Here is a 16,708-nt window from a genome sequence, read left to right as displayed (position 1 = left end):
TCAGGTGCTCCTATGAACTGGGCCAACACAGTCAGGTGACAGAAATCTCAGATGTGAAAACACCAGGCCCTCTCTTTAAGTTCAGTCCTGGTCAGTGATGTGGGTATGCCTGAAGTTACTGGGAAGGTCTGGAGAGAGTATTTGCCAAGAGCTGGGCTGGAAAGAGCCCGGGGTTATGGCCCTGGCGCTGCTACTCACTTGCTGTCCTTCCCCAGGCAGGTGACTTTCCCTTTCTAGGCCTGGTCCACCCTCTCCAAATCATCACAAAGGCCCTTTAAATTGATTCTACACCATCCCCTAGAAGGACACAGGATGGGTTTTTAATCATTAGCTGGCATTCCACCCTGTCCTCCCAAACCCTATTGAGTGAGAAATGCCGAATTCAGGACCCAGCCTGAGGCCTCCTGTCCTGGGCCACCCACACCAAGCCCAAGGTTCACGAGCCAGTGGGCCACCCCGCCCAGCACCTTGGGGCCCCTAAGTCCCTTTCCTTTGATAATCAGACGAGACCTCGCTTCTGCTCAACGACAAAAGCACAAAAGTAACAACTCAACATGCACATGACAAGAACACTTGGTTGTCCTGGGAGGGTGAGAGGAGATGAAGCAGGTGCCCACTAATCCTCCCTAAAAATAGGGGGGGCACACAAGTGTGTCAGGGCTGGAACATCCACACTGAAAGATAAATCAACTGGCAAAGCAAGCCCAACTCACGTGCTGGCCCTGTCGACACAGACGTTGACTCCAGTATAAATTTCCTGACCAACTTTGGGAGAGAGAGTAATTCCACCATCAGGGGAATTACCACTCTGTGCCTCTTTCCCAGGCACAGGGAACAGGAAACACTTGACAGACAATTTTTCTGGAAGAAGTAACTTCCCTGGTCTGATATATGGGATCCCCTCCCCGGGAGTCCTGGAGGGGAGGAGTTTTCACGGTTGTTTTAATATTTTAAAAAACATAATAAGCTTACAATATCTGGCGGCTCTGAATCCGGCTGCCTTTTCCTCAGGGAAGAAAATCTCTGTTGGCTGCGAGCAGAGAAGCGGCGGAAAGACTCCCTGCTGCGGGAAGCCAGGTGTCGGAAGGAGGAGGCGCGCTTGAAGGGGGCCCGGCTGGTGGGCTCCCCGCCCGTCCGATCGTGGCCCACCGTGGTGGTCACTAAACTGAGGGCTTCCTGGAAGGACCTCCTCATGGTGCCCATCCACTGAGCCATGTGGGTTTGGGCCACGGTGAGTTTATCTCCCAGGTAATCCATGGGGCCGGCCGGGAGGAGAGGGAAAGAGAATGAGAGGAAGAAAAGCAATTACAAGGCAGTGTCCTCTCCCAGGTTCCAACACTTTCTGCTCATGGAAGTTCTGGGCTTGCTTGGAGAAAAAACCCAGCAGCCCTCTTCAGCCAAACCAAAGGTTAAACATCGCTGAGCCAGCAGCTGGCTGCATCCGCGGGTCTTGCTCAGAATGAAGAGGCAGCGAAGTGTCATGTGGGGAGCCACCCCACTGGAGTTGTAAAGTCAACACGCTGGGCAGTCCAGTTTCCTGTTCCAAGGGAGCGCTCACCCTGCTGGATCGGTGGGGACGAACCCAGGTGGCCACACTCACTCTAGGGTGTGACAGTCCCCAAGAGGTGGGGGGGGGAAGAGCAGGTGGTCACGATTCCCCTTGTCTTCACTCTCCTCCAGGTAGGTGGCCGCTCTGAAGCACACACTGGAAGGTACTAATGGGCTGGCTGCCACCCGCTGCTGTCCCCTGCCCAGCTGCCCACGGCTGGGCCCTGCTCACCTGACCCATGCAGGTTTTTTCTGTCCTCTGGCTGAAGATTTTAAACCTGTCGGCCAGCAGGCAGCTAGCTCATTTCCGGAGGCAGCCACCAGGGCCCCCGGGTCCCCTGGCTGAGCAGCCCGGGATGACATCAGCCCCTGTCTTAGCAAGGGGCTTCGCTGCCCAGGAATGCAGGAGGGGCCTCCGGGAGGCAGCCGCCCAGGGAGCTGACGTCCGTCCCCATTATTCCCCCCAAGTCCCAACTCGCTTACTGTCCGTTGGGGCTGACGGTGACTTCACGTGCCCGACAGCCTACCCACCCCTGTTCCCTCACCACAGGAACATTAGGAAATGCGAGTGCACGTGTGTGCATGTGTGTGCACGTATGTGGGAGATCTGGCAGCCTGGGGAAGCTTAGAACTGTTGGGAAACTGCTTCTGCCTCTAGGGTTACAGGCAGTGTCTTGGGACCTCTGGGCAGCTGTCAGTCTGTCTCCCTCTCGCGGTCTGTTTCTCTGTCAGTTGCTCAGCTTCTCTCCGCCCTCTCCCTCTGTCTCAATTTCCACTTGCTTGGCTCTAAGCTTGTCTTTCTCTCTAGCCCTCTCCTCCCTCTCCCCCCTCTCTCTCTTTTGCCTTTCCAGCTTTCTCTCCCTCCTGCCCTGGAAGGCAACACCAAGCCAGGTGAAACAGCCCCCAAAGCCCCCCAAGGAAAGATCTGGGGCAGACTATATTTCAGCACAGGCAAGGTTGCCATGGCAACACTGGGGCATAGCATCTGCCCCATCCTGAACGGGCGGGCTAGAGCCATGGGAATGATTCGAGGTTTACGCTGGGTCACATGAGCTTGCTGGGGTTTAACCCTTATGGAGCTGGAGAATTTTGGGAAGGGGGGGAGGGAAACGACAAGACAGCAGTAACCCAAAGACTGGAGGGGGTGAATGTCAGGGGTTGTTAGAAAGGGGTCATCAGCAGCTAGATCCTGGAGGTAGGGCACACTTGTTGAAGGAGCTTTCTCCTTCCCACAGGGATAAACATCCCCACCCTACTTCTACAGATGAGGAAATGCAGACTCAGAGAGGTAGATTCATTTGCCCAAGGTCACACAGCAAGAATACTGCCAGGGCATGCACCAGAGCTGCTCCCTCCCCACTGTTTTCTCAGGTCTGACTGCATCTGGCCCAGAGTTAGGGCTCAGTAAATATTTATTGTTTGAATGCCACATCCAAGATTGAAACCCAAATCAATCCAACTGATCCTGCGTTCTTTCCACCACCACACCTCACCTGAGCGTTGAACAAATATTTGCTCTCGAGACACTGGTCAAAGGCCTCGCTTCAGAAAGTTTATCACAAGGGCCTCTCTGACAATGCCGCTGACAGATCTCTTTCTTCTCTGGATTCTTAGTCCTTATGGCTGTTCATTGGCTCATTCATTCTTTCACTCATTCATTCAATAAATATTCAGAGAGTGTCTACTCTGGCCTAGGCACTGGATACAGAGACTAAATGTGGAGGGCTCACAGTCCTCATAGGGGACTATGACAGTGGCTAATATTTATTGAGAGTTAACTGAGTGCCCAACACCATTCTAAGCATTCACAGTGATTCACTCATGAATTACCACATGAACCCATTTGACAGAGGAGGAGACTGAAGCCCTGAAGCTCTGAGAGGTGAAGTCATCTACCGACGTCATCCAATCTCATAAGCAGCCTCCAAGACAGCCCCTAATGATACTTGCCCCTTATTCATACCCTGTTGTGGTCCTCTCCCACAATGAATCAGGGTTGGTCCCACATGTCAAATGGAGTAAGGCAGAAGTGACGGTGTATGACTCCCAAAGCTTGGTCATAAAAGGCATCACAGCTTCCGTGTTCTCTGAGATCACACGGGGGGGAGAGGCCAGCCGCCACGTTGTGAGGACACTTAAGCAGTGCTATGGAGAAGCCCATATGGGGAGAATCTGAGGCCCCCAGCCAACAGCCAGCACCACATGCCTGCCACATGAATGAGCCACTTTGGAAGCACATCCCTATCTCCAGTCATACTCTTAGATGACTGGAGCCTTGGCCAACATCTTGACCACAACCTCATGAGAAACCATGAGCCAGAGTCACCCAGCAGCCATCCAAACTGCTCCCAAATTCCTGACCCATGGAAATCACAAGAGATACAAATGCCCGGAGGCAGAATAGTACCTGGCCCAGGATGAAATTGAAAGTTGAAACAGGGGGCAGGCAGTGGGGGAGGCACAGGGTAGTCTCCTCAGTTTACAAGAGGACACAGGGGGTTCTCGCAGCAGCCTATATGTCCTACATGTTAGGAAGCATTACCCCATCACGCAGATGAGGAAACATATATGGGGTCCAGATCCCACCCCGGTATGTGCCTGGCCCTCCCTCCACCTCATGCAGCCTCCCAGGTCCCAGGACTTCTGGCCTCTAAAGCTTGCCCATTTTCCCCACACAGAGCATCCACAGTAAGCTCCTATAGTGTGCAGGCCTCTTCATAGCTCCGCTCCCTCACCAGGGAGGCCAAGGACTTCCAGTGTGGGAATGGGGACTGACAAGAAAAAGAATGGAGTCCGCCCCACCTGGCTCCAGGAAAGCCACACCAGAAAAATCTAGAGAGCTGGAAGAAGACGCAGCTTTTCCACAGACTATCTGTCCACAGAGGTGCGAAATCTACTGGGATCAATCCCAACCTTCAGGAGGAAAAAATTTAAATCAAAGCAGTGAGTAAAACACCTTTAAAATGGTCATACCCAGTGCTGACAAGGCTGTGCTGAAACAGACACATATATCCACAACAGATGGAAATGAAAATTGGTATATATTTCCTTGAGGAAATTTAACACCCAAGATCAAAAGTGTTAAAAATAATGGCCCTCCCATTAATGACATGCATGCTGAAGTGTAGAGTTGAAGTGTACTGATGTCTATAATTTACTTTGAAATGCATTAAAAAAAATGTACCATGGATGGATGGCTAGAGTTTTATAAATGTTAGCAATTATAGAATCTAGCTCATAGATATATGTGTGTTCCCTGTACAATTTTTATGTATGTTTGAAAATTTTCATAATAAATGGCTGGTGGGGAAGTGCCCGACTTTTAGCCCTACAGTTAAGGATCCAATTCCACACTCAGGAATCTGCCTTTGTAAATAAGAATGGATGTATACAAATGCTCTGCTACAATGATATTCATTACGGTCACATATATAACTATGAAAAATTAGTAAGAACCTAATTGTTCAACAAAAAGGGACTTGCTTAGTGCTGTGCCAAGCCATACTGGAGCCAGAGACAAAAGAAAAAAATCAGTAATACTGATCCTGTCTTTATTTACAGTGTTGATTCTTTGTTAATCACGGATTTTTGCATTAATTTTTATTCTTTTAAAATGCTAAATGAAACATTATGTATCTTGATTACTGACTTTTTTTGGTGCCCCCTAATTTTGTGTCCTAAGTGAGTGCCTCACTCACCTCACCTAGTCCCAGCCCTGGACTTGCCAAATCAATATAGTATCATGATTAAAGGTTTGGAGACTCACCTCTAGCTCTTATTAGCTGTGTGATCCTGAGCTAGTTACTTAAACTCTCTGATTTTCAGAGATAAAATCATCAAATTCATCACCACAGATACAGTTGGTACTGCCCCCTTTTTCACATGTCCTTCAGATGCTGTAAGTGCTGGTTGCAAAAAGCTCACAGCTTTACTCTTCTCAGAAGAATTGTTCTTGCTCAAGGTCTGTGCCTAGATGCCCATAGCCAATGACTGACCAATACAGAACACAAATCTCAGGTCTCTTTGCCTCAAGGCAGGACCACCTCAGAGGTACAATTCACATTCCAGAGGTCCCCCTGGGACCAGGCTGAGGCTGCACCTCAGCTGAAACCATGTCTGTACTTAGCTTTGCCCCTGCCCTAGCTTTCTTACAGGTTTCATCTGAGAGCTTTCGCCTCACTCAATCCATGCACAAGAATCTCCATCTCAGAACTGCTTCTAGGGAACCTGACCTAAGACCACCACCACCACCATCGCCACCACTTACTGAGTGCTTACCACGTGCCAGTCACTGTATTACAGCATCAGATTACATCACCTGCTCCTCCCAACAATAAAATGAGGTTTGTACTATGATTATTACTCCCATTTTTCAGATGGAAAAATTGGGGCTGAGAGGAGGTAAGTGACCAGCCCAAGGTCCCATAGCTATTAAGTGGTGGAGTTTGCCACCCCCAGCTTCACACCTTTGACAAGGTCAGATGTCCTGGCCCTTGCCAAGTCTAGATGGCAGACAAGTGTTCATAAGAACCAAATAGCAGGCAGCAGCACAGAGTTCTAACTTCTTCCCCAAGAAGAAAAAGGGGTACAGAAGTAAGCTGAAAAGCCAGATGCTTGCTTGCTCCCTTCTGGCTTCTTTTAGGTACAGTGTGGTCTGAAAGTGTGGCTATAAAAAGCGTCACTCCCTGAAAACTGGGGCAGCCACAAGCATTTCACCCCCAGAGGACTTTTTCTGCAGACTCTTCTGTTCTAACCAGGAAACTCTTGGGATGTTGCTGGGCATTAAAAAAGAAAAGAAAAGAAAAGAAAAGAAAAAAAGAAACAAACAAACAAACAAAAAGAAAGAAAAAGAAAACCATCTCTTTCTTACATAATTAATCTGAAAAATGCTGGAGAAGCTGCTGAGATCCAGGAAACAAATGGGAATTTCATCCACAATGTGAGGCGAGGCACAGAGATCACCATTTCCAGATAAGCATGAGTAGTTACAGAAATCAGAACATGTCAGTCACTCATTTGTTCAACAAATATTCCCTGGACAGTTATTTTGTGCGATCTCTGTGCTGGTCCTTAGGGGACCCTATAGTCCCTGAAGAGCTCAGTTTATCTCTCTGATTTTTAGCCATTAAGGAGGGGAGGATTTCCCAACAGACCACGTCAAACCTGGGGTTATACAATTTTCTCCCCAAAACTAGATATAAACATACATGTTTTAAGAACCCTTGATCCAGTGGAAGAATTAGCCAGAAGAAAAAAAAAATAATTGTAATACAAGTGCCAAGGGTATAATGACCAAGTGAATAACATGCTATGAGAAGAGAAAACGGGAAGGCAAAACCCAAGCAAGAAAGCAGACGGTTGAGGAAAGAAGGGCAAAGGGAAGATGATCATTTACTGAGGTCTTGCAACTGGGAGAGGGATGTCTGGGTGAGGTTTTGAAGGATGAATAGGAGTGCTTCAAGAGGGCTGAGAGAGAACAGCTTGTGTAAAGGCCGGGAGGCATGGGAATATGGATTCAGTCTTGCATTGGGGTTTGGTATATCCTATATCCCTGCTGCCTTCCTCTCCTCTCTCATTTTTACTGGACCTTCTCCACCCCTAAGACAATCTTCAGCCTTTTCTAAATCTCCCCCAGAAGGGCTCATTTATACGATGCTTTTAACATCCTGCTTCCTAAAAGATTGGACAGTCCAAAAACGCATCCTGGGCCAATATACTATTTGTTGAAAAAGACGGCAGTGCAATGGAAATAGTAGCCATTAATCAAGGATTTACTGAGTGCCAGGAACTGGTTACTGACACATCTCACCTCATTTAACCCTGGAAACAACCCTACAGGGTGAGTCCTGTGATTAACTAACCCCACTTTGCAGAGAAGAACAATGAGGCTTAAAGAGCTGGAGGGACTTGCTCAAGGTCACTGGGCTGGCAGAAGGGGCTCTGAGACTCGAACCCAGGACTGTCTGATTCCAAAGCCTTTAACCACCCCATTCCCTTTCCCTTCCAGGGCAGGAGCCACACATACCTCTAAGGCCCCTTAAAATGGCCAATTTTTCCCCAAGTCCCATGCATGAGGGTAGTGATTACTCTTTACACTTCTCTGAGTTGCCCCCCAGATGTCCTGGGAGGGCCAAGAAATGCCTTCAGAAGGACTTGCCCAGTTGCAAATCCATCAATTTCCTTTCTTGCCAACTGGCCTGGAGACTAATTCCTGGGATGAAGTGTGACAAGGCCTGACTTGTGAACCCAGCTTACACCTATTTTTTCTCCACTTCAGATGGAGTAATGTGGGTCAGAAGGCTCAGGGTGTCCCTCCAAGGCCAACACCCTTCATGCCCCAAGTCATGGTTTTCTCAACCTGAAAAGGAGGTATAAAGCCCACACACTTCAAAAGCTTGTGACAAAAAAATACCTAGTGAGATTATTTGTACCCAGCACATAGTAAACTTTCAGTAAATGGTGGCCACAAGGGATGATAATTATTTTATTATAATTCATATCACCTTATTGTTCAAGCAAATCATAGGATCCTGCACAGTCTGAACTAGAACAGCCAACAGGGATAGATCTAGACTAAACTTCTCATTTAATCAAAGAAACAGGCCCAGGTGGAGAGTTGTCCCAAGGCCTCACAGTAAATCTGTAGCAGGTACCTTCTGATTTCTCGTCAGAATTGTGCATGATCTAGTCTTTGATAGCGTCTGTGGCCTCAGGTCTCACCTGTTCCCACAGTTTCTCTCTGCCCCAGGGAAACTTGACCAATTGCCATCCTGGGCTGCACCACGCCATCTCTCATTCAATCCTTTGCCCATGCTGTTCCCTCTGGCTGGGACACCATTCCACCCCTTCTTCACCTGTCAGCACTTATTGTCCTCCATAGCTCAGTTTAGATACTCCCTCCTCCAAGAAGCCTTCCCTGATTCATTATGCCCATGGGGGGGCCACCTCTGGGTACTCACCTGCCTAGGTTACTCCCACCAAATCACTTAGCATGCTGGGTTGTAACTCAGTTTACCCATCAGTCTTCCCTACTAGATGCTGAGCCTGTGGGAGGCAGGGAGGTGTCCTGTGCACCCTTGATACTCAGCATCCTCAGCAGACACTCAACATGTGAAATGAAGGAATTACTGAGGCTCGAACCCAAGTCACAGAACTCCCGACATCCCTCTCACTAGACTTGTTTCCAAGGCAACAGGGAAAAGAATTCTGATAAGAGAAAAAAAAATAGAAACGACTTGATTTTACAAGTCAATCCCAGATTATTTATAAACCAAGCCCAAGACTATTATTTCCTTGTGTTCATTTATCACATTCTTCCTCAGTCATTTTAATGACCTAAGCTGTCTTTAATTAATCTTCTTAGGAGGGGGGAAAAAAAAAATCATCCAGAAAGGAAATCTTTCTAGAAATGGCCAGATCTTATCACCCTTCTTCAACAGGCCCCACCCTCAGCTCAGGTGGAAAGCAGTGTTTTCCACACTGGGCAGAGTCTGCTGTGTGGCCCTGCCTGGCACAGCGAGGCTAGTCTGTCATTACAGACCCTCCTCTAAGAGCTGAGCATGTGGTAAAGCTGCAAGCCCTGGCCCCTCTGATATGGAAACGGGGCTGGCTGGTTAGCTCACTTGGTGAGAGCATGGTGCTGATAACACAAAGGTCAAGGGTTCGTGATCCCTGTACTGGACAATTGCCAAAAAAATTCCAATAAAAATAAATATTTTTTTAAAAAAAAAAAAACACATAAATAAAATGGAAATGGGCAGGCAGAGAGTCCTGCCTAATTCATTTCCCTGGGCCACCCAGTGGTTGGGGGCAGTTGGCCCCTGGGAAGCCGCCACTGTCCCCTTGGGCATCCCGGGAAGGACAGGGGAGCCTCATTGGGGTCTCTGTCTGTCTGCTGTGCTTGGGGTGGGACAACACATTTCTACCACGGCAGCTGAACTCCCACATTTCTGGATCAGTTAGTGAAAGAAAGTACTTTCTTGGGGAACAACAAATCAGAACTGGAATGAGGGATATGTGGTGTCCCTTAAGAAATGTATTTCTGATCGGTTAGCTTGCTATTGTTGGCTGAACTGACCCCCTAAGCAGCACTCCAAGAGTTTAAGGATCTCCATGAGGATAATGAAAGATTGGAGCAATGAGAAGGCCTTTCTTTCCTTGCTCTCTCTCCCCCTCCTGACTGCAATAAGCATCTTATTGAGCACCTACTATGTGCCAGGCACTGTAACAACAACAAAAGACCCAATCCCTGGCCTCGGGCGCTGTTTTATTTGGTGTTTGTAGTAAGAACAGTAGCACATAATGGTAGTTCTCATTCACTGAGGGCCTACTGTGTGCCCTATTTTCTCCTTGACATATATGACCCAGGAAGGTTATAACCCCTTGTATAAATGAGGAAATGGAGATTCTGAAGATGAAGTCAGCAGTCCAAGTCACACAGCTGCTACCTGCAGAGCGATGACTCGAAGCTAGCCAAACCCAAAGCCCATGTCCTTAACCATGAGGAGCCCCTGCCCCTGTGAACAGGCCCGTTTGTGTCAGCTGGATTCCAAGGTGCAGAAAATGTGGCCATGGGAGGAAAGGCCTTACCCCGGGTTCCTCTTTCCCTTCTCTCCACTTCCTCCTCCTCAGACTCGGGTTGGTGATGAACCTCGACTAAAGCCTGATCGTGAAAAACACAAGGTTACCCAAAATGCCTTCTCTTCCTCAGTCCTGACAAAAGCTCAACCATGTTGACAGCTTCGGTGATCAGCAGGTCTGGGTGGCCTCAGGGGGCACCTTGTATCCCTCCTGCCCAGGCTGAATAGAGGGGGAGCGGGTGGGACCTGGGTTCAAGGTCTGCCAGGCTCTGCCCCCCACCACTGTGGGGCCCCAGGTGATGCTCCTCTCCTCCATGGGCCTTGGTTCCTCAAGGCAGCTACACAGGAAGACCACAAGAAAGTCCAACTCAAAACCCTTGGCCTCCCCCTCTCAAGGCCACTTGACCCAGCCTTGAGAGTCCAACAGGCCCAGGCTCAAATGCCGTGTGGCCTCAGGCACTCACGTGGTCTTTTCTCACCTGAGTGGACTCATCTTGAAAGTGGAAATCATCACACCTACTTCCCAGGTAATGGTGAAGTGGAGGGCACACAGTGGTCCCCACAATGGTCAGGGGGTGGCATCAGATTCTAATTGGAGATACCTGTGGCTTGAGTACTCACATTTTGAAAACTAAACTTATGAAGAGAAATGCCCTCCCTACCCTGGCCAAATCAACGTCCATTCAAACGTGGCTACAATGCTGTTAATATTTCCTAAGCGCTGACGGTGTGCCAGGCCCTACGTCATCTCATGTCATCCTCGCAAGCACCGCTTAGGGTAGAGCTCCCCAGACTGACTGAGTGGGCTCTCCAGCTCCTTGCTGTGTGACGCTGGACAAGTGGCTTGCTTTCTCTGACCCTCACCTTCCTTGTCTTTAAAAAGGGAAACGGTTCCCTACTCACCAGGTGGTGTTTACATATGTGTGCTTAGAGCAAAACAACTGTTCCCATTGTACAGATGAGAAAATTGAGGCAGAGAAAATGAAGGCTGAAGATTGTACAGCAACTTAGTGGCAAAGTCTGACTTGGGGGTCCATGCTCTGAGTCACCCTCTTAGCAGTTATGGCTCAAAAGGCAAGGGGACAGTGGCACCTTTGGCCTCCCACCCCCCATCCCCTTCGTGTCCATCACTCAGCTTGCAACCCTGCCCCTCATCTATCTTGAAGCCTCCGCACAGGAGAGGCTTTCCTCTGACCCAGCTGGAAGTCTATCCTCTTGTGCCTTGCTTCTCTGCATGCAGAGAGCCCCTCTTCTGTGCTGCCCACGCTGTTCCAGGAGCCATGCTGTGCTGGGCAGGGAGGGTAGAGAGAGGACAGCCAGACTGCCTTAGCATTAAGACAAAGGTGTGTCACCCCACAGGTCCTCACAACAGCTTTCAGATACAAGGTACACTACAGCAGCCTCAGAATCCTAGACCTTGGGCTAGCCTGGATTTAAACCCTTCCAGAGCCCCCCATCACCAAGGCAATCAAGGTAAGACCACCAGCTGCCTCCACCCAGTTACTTCCTGCTGAAAGTTTATCCTCCAGCAACCCCAAACTGCCTGCAGCTCCCCACACACCTTGATGTCTCGTTTCTGAGTCTTGATACAAACATTACCTCCTCAGAGAATCCCTCCCTGACCATCCAACACAAAGGAACCCCCAAATCCTCCTGAATGATCACAGCACCCTCTCGTTTACACTTGAATAATTACCACTACTTGGAATTTTCCTGATTATTTATTACTGTCTCTCTAAGGAAGGCTCATGAGAGCAGAAGCCTTGGACTTATTCTCTGCCATCGGCCCTGTGTCTAGCACACTGGAGGCATGCGGCGTTTGCGGAATGAATTGAATGAATGGACAAATGAATGAATGAAGAAGGGAAGCGGGAAGCAGAAGGGAAGGTTGAGTAAAGGGGAAGATGGAAGAAGTACCATTCTGTTTGTAATGCAAGGCCATCTCCTCCCTCCCCTTCCCTGACCAATTCCCTCCCATCTTTTAAGACTTCACATCGAATTCCCCCCCTCCAGGAAGTCTCCCCCACAGCTCAGTGAAGTGCCTCCTCTGGGCTCCTCAGCCCCGAGCTTCCCTCACCACAGGGTTCTCTTTGCTATTTTGTAAGGGTCGATTTCCACAACCCTCTGCCCACCAAACCCTGACCAATGGGATCTGGAGGGGAGTCTGCTAGGCAGACTAAGAGAAGTCTTTCGCCGATGTACTCCTCTTCCTTCTCTGGATATTGTCAAGTCTCCTCAGGATGGCTGGGACGGTGGCAGACATTTGGAACCGTGAGGGAATAAGATGATGAGGAGAGAGTAGGAAGATGGAAAGAACTTGGGTTAATCCACTAATCCAGGACTTGGAAAACTTTCTGGAAAGGACCCGATAGTAAATATTTTAGGCTTTGCAAATTATAGGCAGTCTCAAACATATTCTTTATTTTTGGGGTTCTTTTGGTTTTTTCTGTTTCTTTTTCTTTTTTTTACAACTTTTTTAAAATGTCAAACTCATTCTTAGCTCACAGGCCATCATTTGCTGAACCCGGCGGTATCTCCCGACCACCAGATGAATTACATGAGCTAATACATGTCCTTACTGTTCGAGCCATCTTTACGGGGCCTTTTGTTACTTTCAGCATCTTCAAAAGCAACTTCACTGATAAAACGATGGCATTGTACAAAATGTTGGCAAGGATATGAGGCAACTAGACCTCTCATACCCTGCTGCTGCGGATGTGAAATGGTACAAACACTTTGAAAAACGGTTTGGCGGTTTCTTAGAATGTTTAACACACACCTATCATATGATCCAGCCATTTCACTCCTAGGTATTCACACAAGAGAAATGAAAGCACATGTCCATACAAAGCCTTGTGCATGAATGTTCACAGCGGCTTTATTCATAAAAGCCCACAGTGGAGTCAACTCAAGAGCCTACCCACAAACGAAAGGATAAACAAGCTGGCACCTCCATGCCACAGGACAGTATTCAGCAACGAAAAGGAACGAACAGTTGACATACACCACAACATGGATGAATCTCAAAATAATTATGCTGAGTGAAAGAAACCGGACAAAGAAGAGTACAGATTATATGCTTCCATTTGTACAAAAGTTTGGAAAAGACAAACTAATGTATAGTGACAGAAAGCAGATCAGTGGTTGCTTGAGGACAGCGATGGAGAAAGGGATGAATTACAAAGGGGCAAGAGGAAGCTTTTGGGAGTGATGGGTATGTTCATTATTTTAATTATGGTGATGGTTCCACAGGAATATACATAGGTTAAAATCATCAAATTGCATGCCTGAAATATGTACATTGTATGTCAATTATACCTCATCAAAGAAGTAAAAAAAAAAAAAGAAAAGAAAAATTACAGTGGTGGCTCTTGGAATGAGCAGAACTGTGAGGGTAAGGGACATGGGATGGGGAAGTCTTGGCCAAATGGGAAGCGTCCAAAGACTAGCAGAAAAGCGGGTGGGGAAGGGACAGGGAGGAAGACAGAGGCCTGAGAAGGCAGAGACCCCTCAAGACCCTGCATGTCTTGAGTGAAAGCTAAGACCATTTCTGTCCACTCTACAACGTAGCTGAGGATAAGTGAAACTGAGCTCCTGGAATGTTCTTTCTTTGGTAAATGGAGCACACAGAGGTAGCCTTTGGAGATGACTTGTGAACAAGTGGCCTGACCTGCCACTCCAGCCCCAATGGGACCGAGGAGCCTCAAGGCCCCACACAGACTATGCTGAACACCCACAAGTTCTTCTGGAATTGCTAATGTTGGAGCTGGTGTCTGGGGTGTCAGGTCCACCACGTACTCTGCAGATGGTCTCTTCTCATCCGACGAGACCCAGAGCACACACCAGAATTCCCCAGAAGCCCTAGACTTTTTGTTGTTGTTGTTCCTCACACAGAAAGGACAGGAAGAACTCCCAGCTCAGCTCTCCCACTACCATCTGCACTGGGCAGGGAACAAGTCTGGCTCTGTAGCTCCAAGTCCTCCCTCTCCAGCTGATCCCAGCAACAGTTCTACTGCTGACAGGTGCAGCAGAAAACCCAGCCTTCCTGCCTCAGGTGCTACAGGAGATTTCTGTCCTGGCCAGAGAACAACAGGACCGGAGACAAGGGAGGCGAAAGTGAAGGTTAACCAGAGAGTTAGAATCAAACTAAATCACAAGGGCCAGGGCAGATACAGAACCGTGAAGAAACAGGGTTATAGAGACTGGGGGTACAGGGATAGGTTGGGGGGATTTACAAGTCAGCAGTATTCCTGTGGCTGATCATTTATTTGTTCCTTGAGTTCTTTTAGAGACATATAGACACAGGTAGACATTAAATTTTTCTATTTTTATTTCATATTTTTTAGCTCCCGTATGTTGGAATGTGATTCTGTGCAGAGACTGGACCACATAGCGCCCCGCCTCTCATAAGAATCACACATCCCTTTTCTCGTAGAATCTCCAAAACCACACAATGAAATGGACAGTATGTCTTCCATTTTACAGAGGAGGAAACTGAGGCTCAGAGACGTTCCATGCTGTGCCCAAGGTCACTCACCTGGGAAGTGGCAGAGCTAGGCTTCGAAACAGGGTTTGTCTGGTTTGCAGGCAGAAAGGCTTTTGTACTATATTCTGGAGTGAGCCTTTACCGAAGTCTTGAGAAACCCCACCCGAGACATGGCCCACTCACATCTGTCTGCCTTGTTTGCCACAGTCACCCCAGCCCTTAACACCCTCAATACATAGCTACTGAACAAATGAGTGGACCTAGAGAGGCTGGCACAGAGTCGGCACTCAGTGAGAATCTGAAGGAGAGAGAAGGGAGAGGAGAGAAAGAAGGAAAGGCTGGATCGCCATCAGCCTGAGATCCATCCAGGACACAGACTGTAGCCATTAAAACGCAAAGCCATTATTAGAATGCAAGACATGTACCTTACTGATCAGGCTCAGATGGTGACACATCTTCTCAAGTGTTCATTTTCACAATCGCCTCTCTCAAGACACATGACAGATTTTCTAACAACACTGCCCTGAGCTATAATCCTATCTCCCTAAGTCCTTCCAGAAAGGGAAGGAGGCCTGGAAAGGCCACTGGGGGAAGGTTGAGGTGGTTATATTGCATCAGCCTTTATGAAAATGAACCGCCTACAGGGAGGTCCTGTTTTGCTCCTTCTTAAAGTCCCCTTGAGGTGTGCTCCCATTCTCACCTTTCACTCCCCACCCCTGGGCTGCAGGGTAGGAGGCCCTGGCCGGCCCAGCTCTGCCTCTAACCTGCTGTACAGCCTTGAGCAGATCCAGACGCTGCCTGGGTCTCTGTCCTCCAGCCTACAAGAAGGGGTTGCCATGGACGATCCGTAAGGGCCCTGCAGGTCTCAACCACCCATTCATTCCACAAAGCCATCTGGAGGGTCTGCACATGCCAACCACCGTACGACATGCCAGGTCCCTCCAGACAGATTGGGGTCCCAGGCAAAATAGCCCACACTTACGTTTAAACTGGGCATTTCTGCTCCTGTTTAACAAACACCTATCCCTAGTCTCACTGAGGAACAGAAAATGTCCTGTTGGGAGCTTTGACAGAACAACCCCTTTCTCAAGGAAGTCTGAGTTGACAGTTTGCTTTCCTCAAAAAGAGAAGTGAGGCTACAAGGTGGGAGCTGCCTTCACGTTTTGATGTAAGAACCTGCAACAGGGTCCTCAGGGTGGCCCTGGTGCATCTCTCAGCTCCCCCTCTTCCTTGTTTAATGTGAAGCAAAAACAACCAGGGGGCAAGGCAAGGTACCTGCCAACCAATGTCTCAGTCTGAAGCAGAAAGGAGCAAAGGAGCGGGGACAGTGAGTGTGTGTCGAAGTCAGGGAAGATCTGGGTGCCTCTCCATTGTTACTCAAACAAGTTATTTTCAGAGGATAATAACTGCCTCCCCCTCCCCCACCAAGTGTTCTCATTTCAAAACGGACTTAATGAGATCCCTCAGAGGAAGGACTTCTTTAGCCAATTGGACACAGTGTGCAGTAATGAGCTGCCAGCAGCGAGTGCCACTTAATGGAAAGTGAGCGAACAGAAACAGGTCGGGGCGGGGGTGGCCGTCACTCATGTACCGACTAGGCACTGAGCACAGACTTCGGAGTTCTACTGGTGCCTGGTGCCGACGTCTTTTACTTCACTGATGCCCCCCCCCCCCCCCCCGCAAAAGCCTTACAAAGTCTCATCTCCTCTTGAAAGATGAGAAATCTGAGCTTCAGATTTGGTTCCCAGGCTGCAAAGCATAGCTAGACTGCCTGGTCTCAAAATCTGGCCCCTTTGCCAATGAGCTGTGTACCTTTAGAAAAGTCACTGCACCTCTCTGGGCCTCAGTCTCCTCATCTGTAAGTTGGGATAATAATAGTGATCCCTTCATAGGGCTTTTGCTAGAATTAAGTGAGATGCTGCCTGGAGATTGCTAAGCATGTAGTAAGCACTCAATGAATGCCAGCGCTTATAGACTTCCTGGCGGTCATCCAGCTGGATTTAAACCCAGGAAGCTGTCTGCTTCCAAAATTTAGTAAATCCTCTCTCACCACTAGTCTGCAACTTCCTCATTTACACTCACCTGGTGACCTTGA

General features: G+C 48.6%; 1 protein-coding gene and 1 long non-coding RNA gene across 5 annotated transcripts in view; one reads left to right on the top strand and one right to left on the bottom strand.

Annotated features, from left to right (window-relative positions):
* Window positions 1-16,708, bottom strand: part of KIAA1671 (KIAA1671 ortholog) — a 134,167-nt gene that overhangs the window by 62,129 nt on the left and 55,330 nt on the right. Inside the window, exon 1 of one of the 4 annotated variants that reach the window (XM_063087993.1) lies at window positions 973-1,872. The exons of the other annotated variants lie outside the window; for them this stretch is intronic. Coding sequence (XP_062944063.1) covers window positions 973-1,257 — 285 coding nt within the window. The 5' untranslated portion in view covers window positions 1,258-1,872. Of the gene's footprint in view, window positions 1-972; window positions 1,873-16,708 lie in introns of those variants that run through there. 4 annotated transcript variants of the gene reach the window in all.
* Window positions 796-5,268, top strand: LOC134371021 (uncharacterized). Its single transcript, XR_010022693.1, has 3 exons — window positions 796-1,231; window positions 1,330-1,680; window positions 4,227-5,268. It is a non-coding gene; the product is annotated as an uncharacterized LOC134371021 (long non-coding RNA).

Source organism: Cynocephalus volans, chromosome 2 (genome assembly GCF_027409185.1).
Source record: "Cynocephalus volans isolate mCynVol1 chromosome 2, mCynVol1.pri, whole genome shotgun sequence".
NCBI lineage: Eukaryota > Metazoa > Chordata > Mammalia > Dermoptera > Cynocephalidae > Cynocephalus > Cynocephalus volans.
The sequence above is the reverse complement of the archived record's forward strand: the minus strand, read 5'-3'. Positions and strand labels throughout refer to the sequence as shown.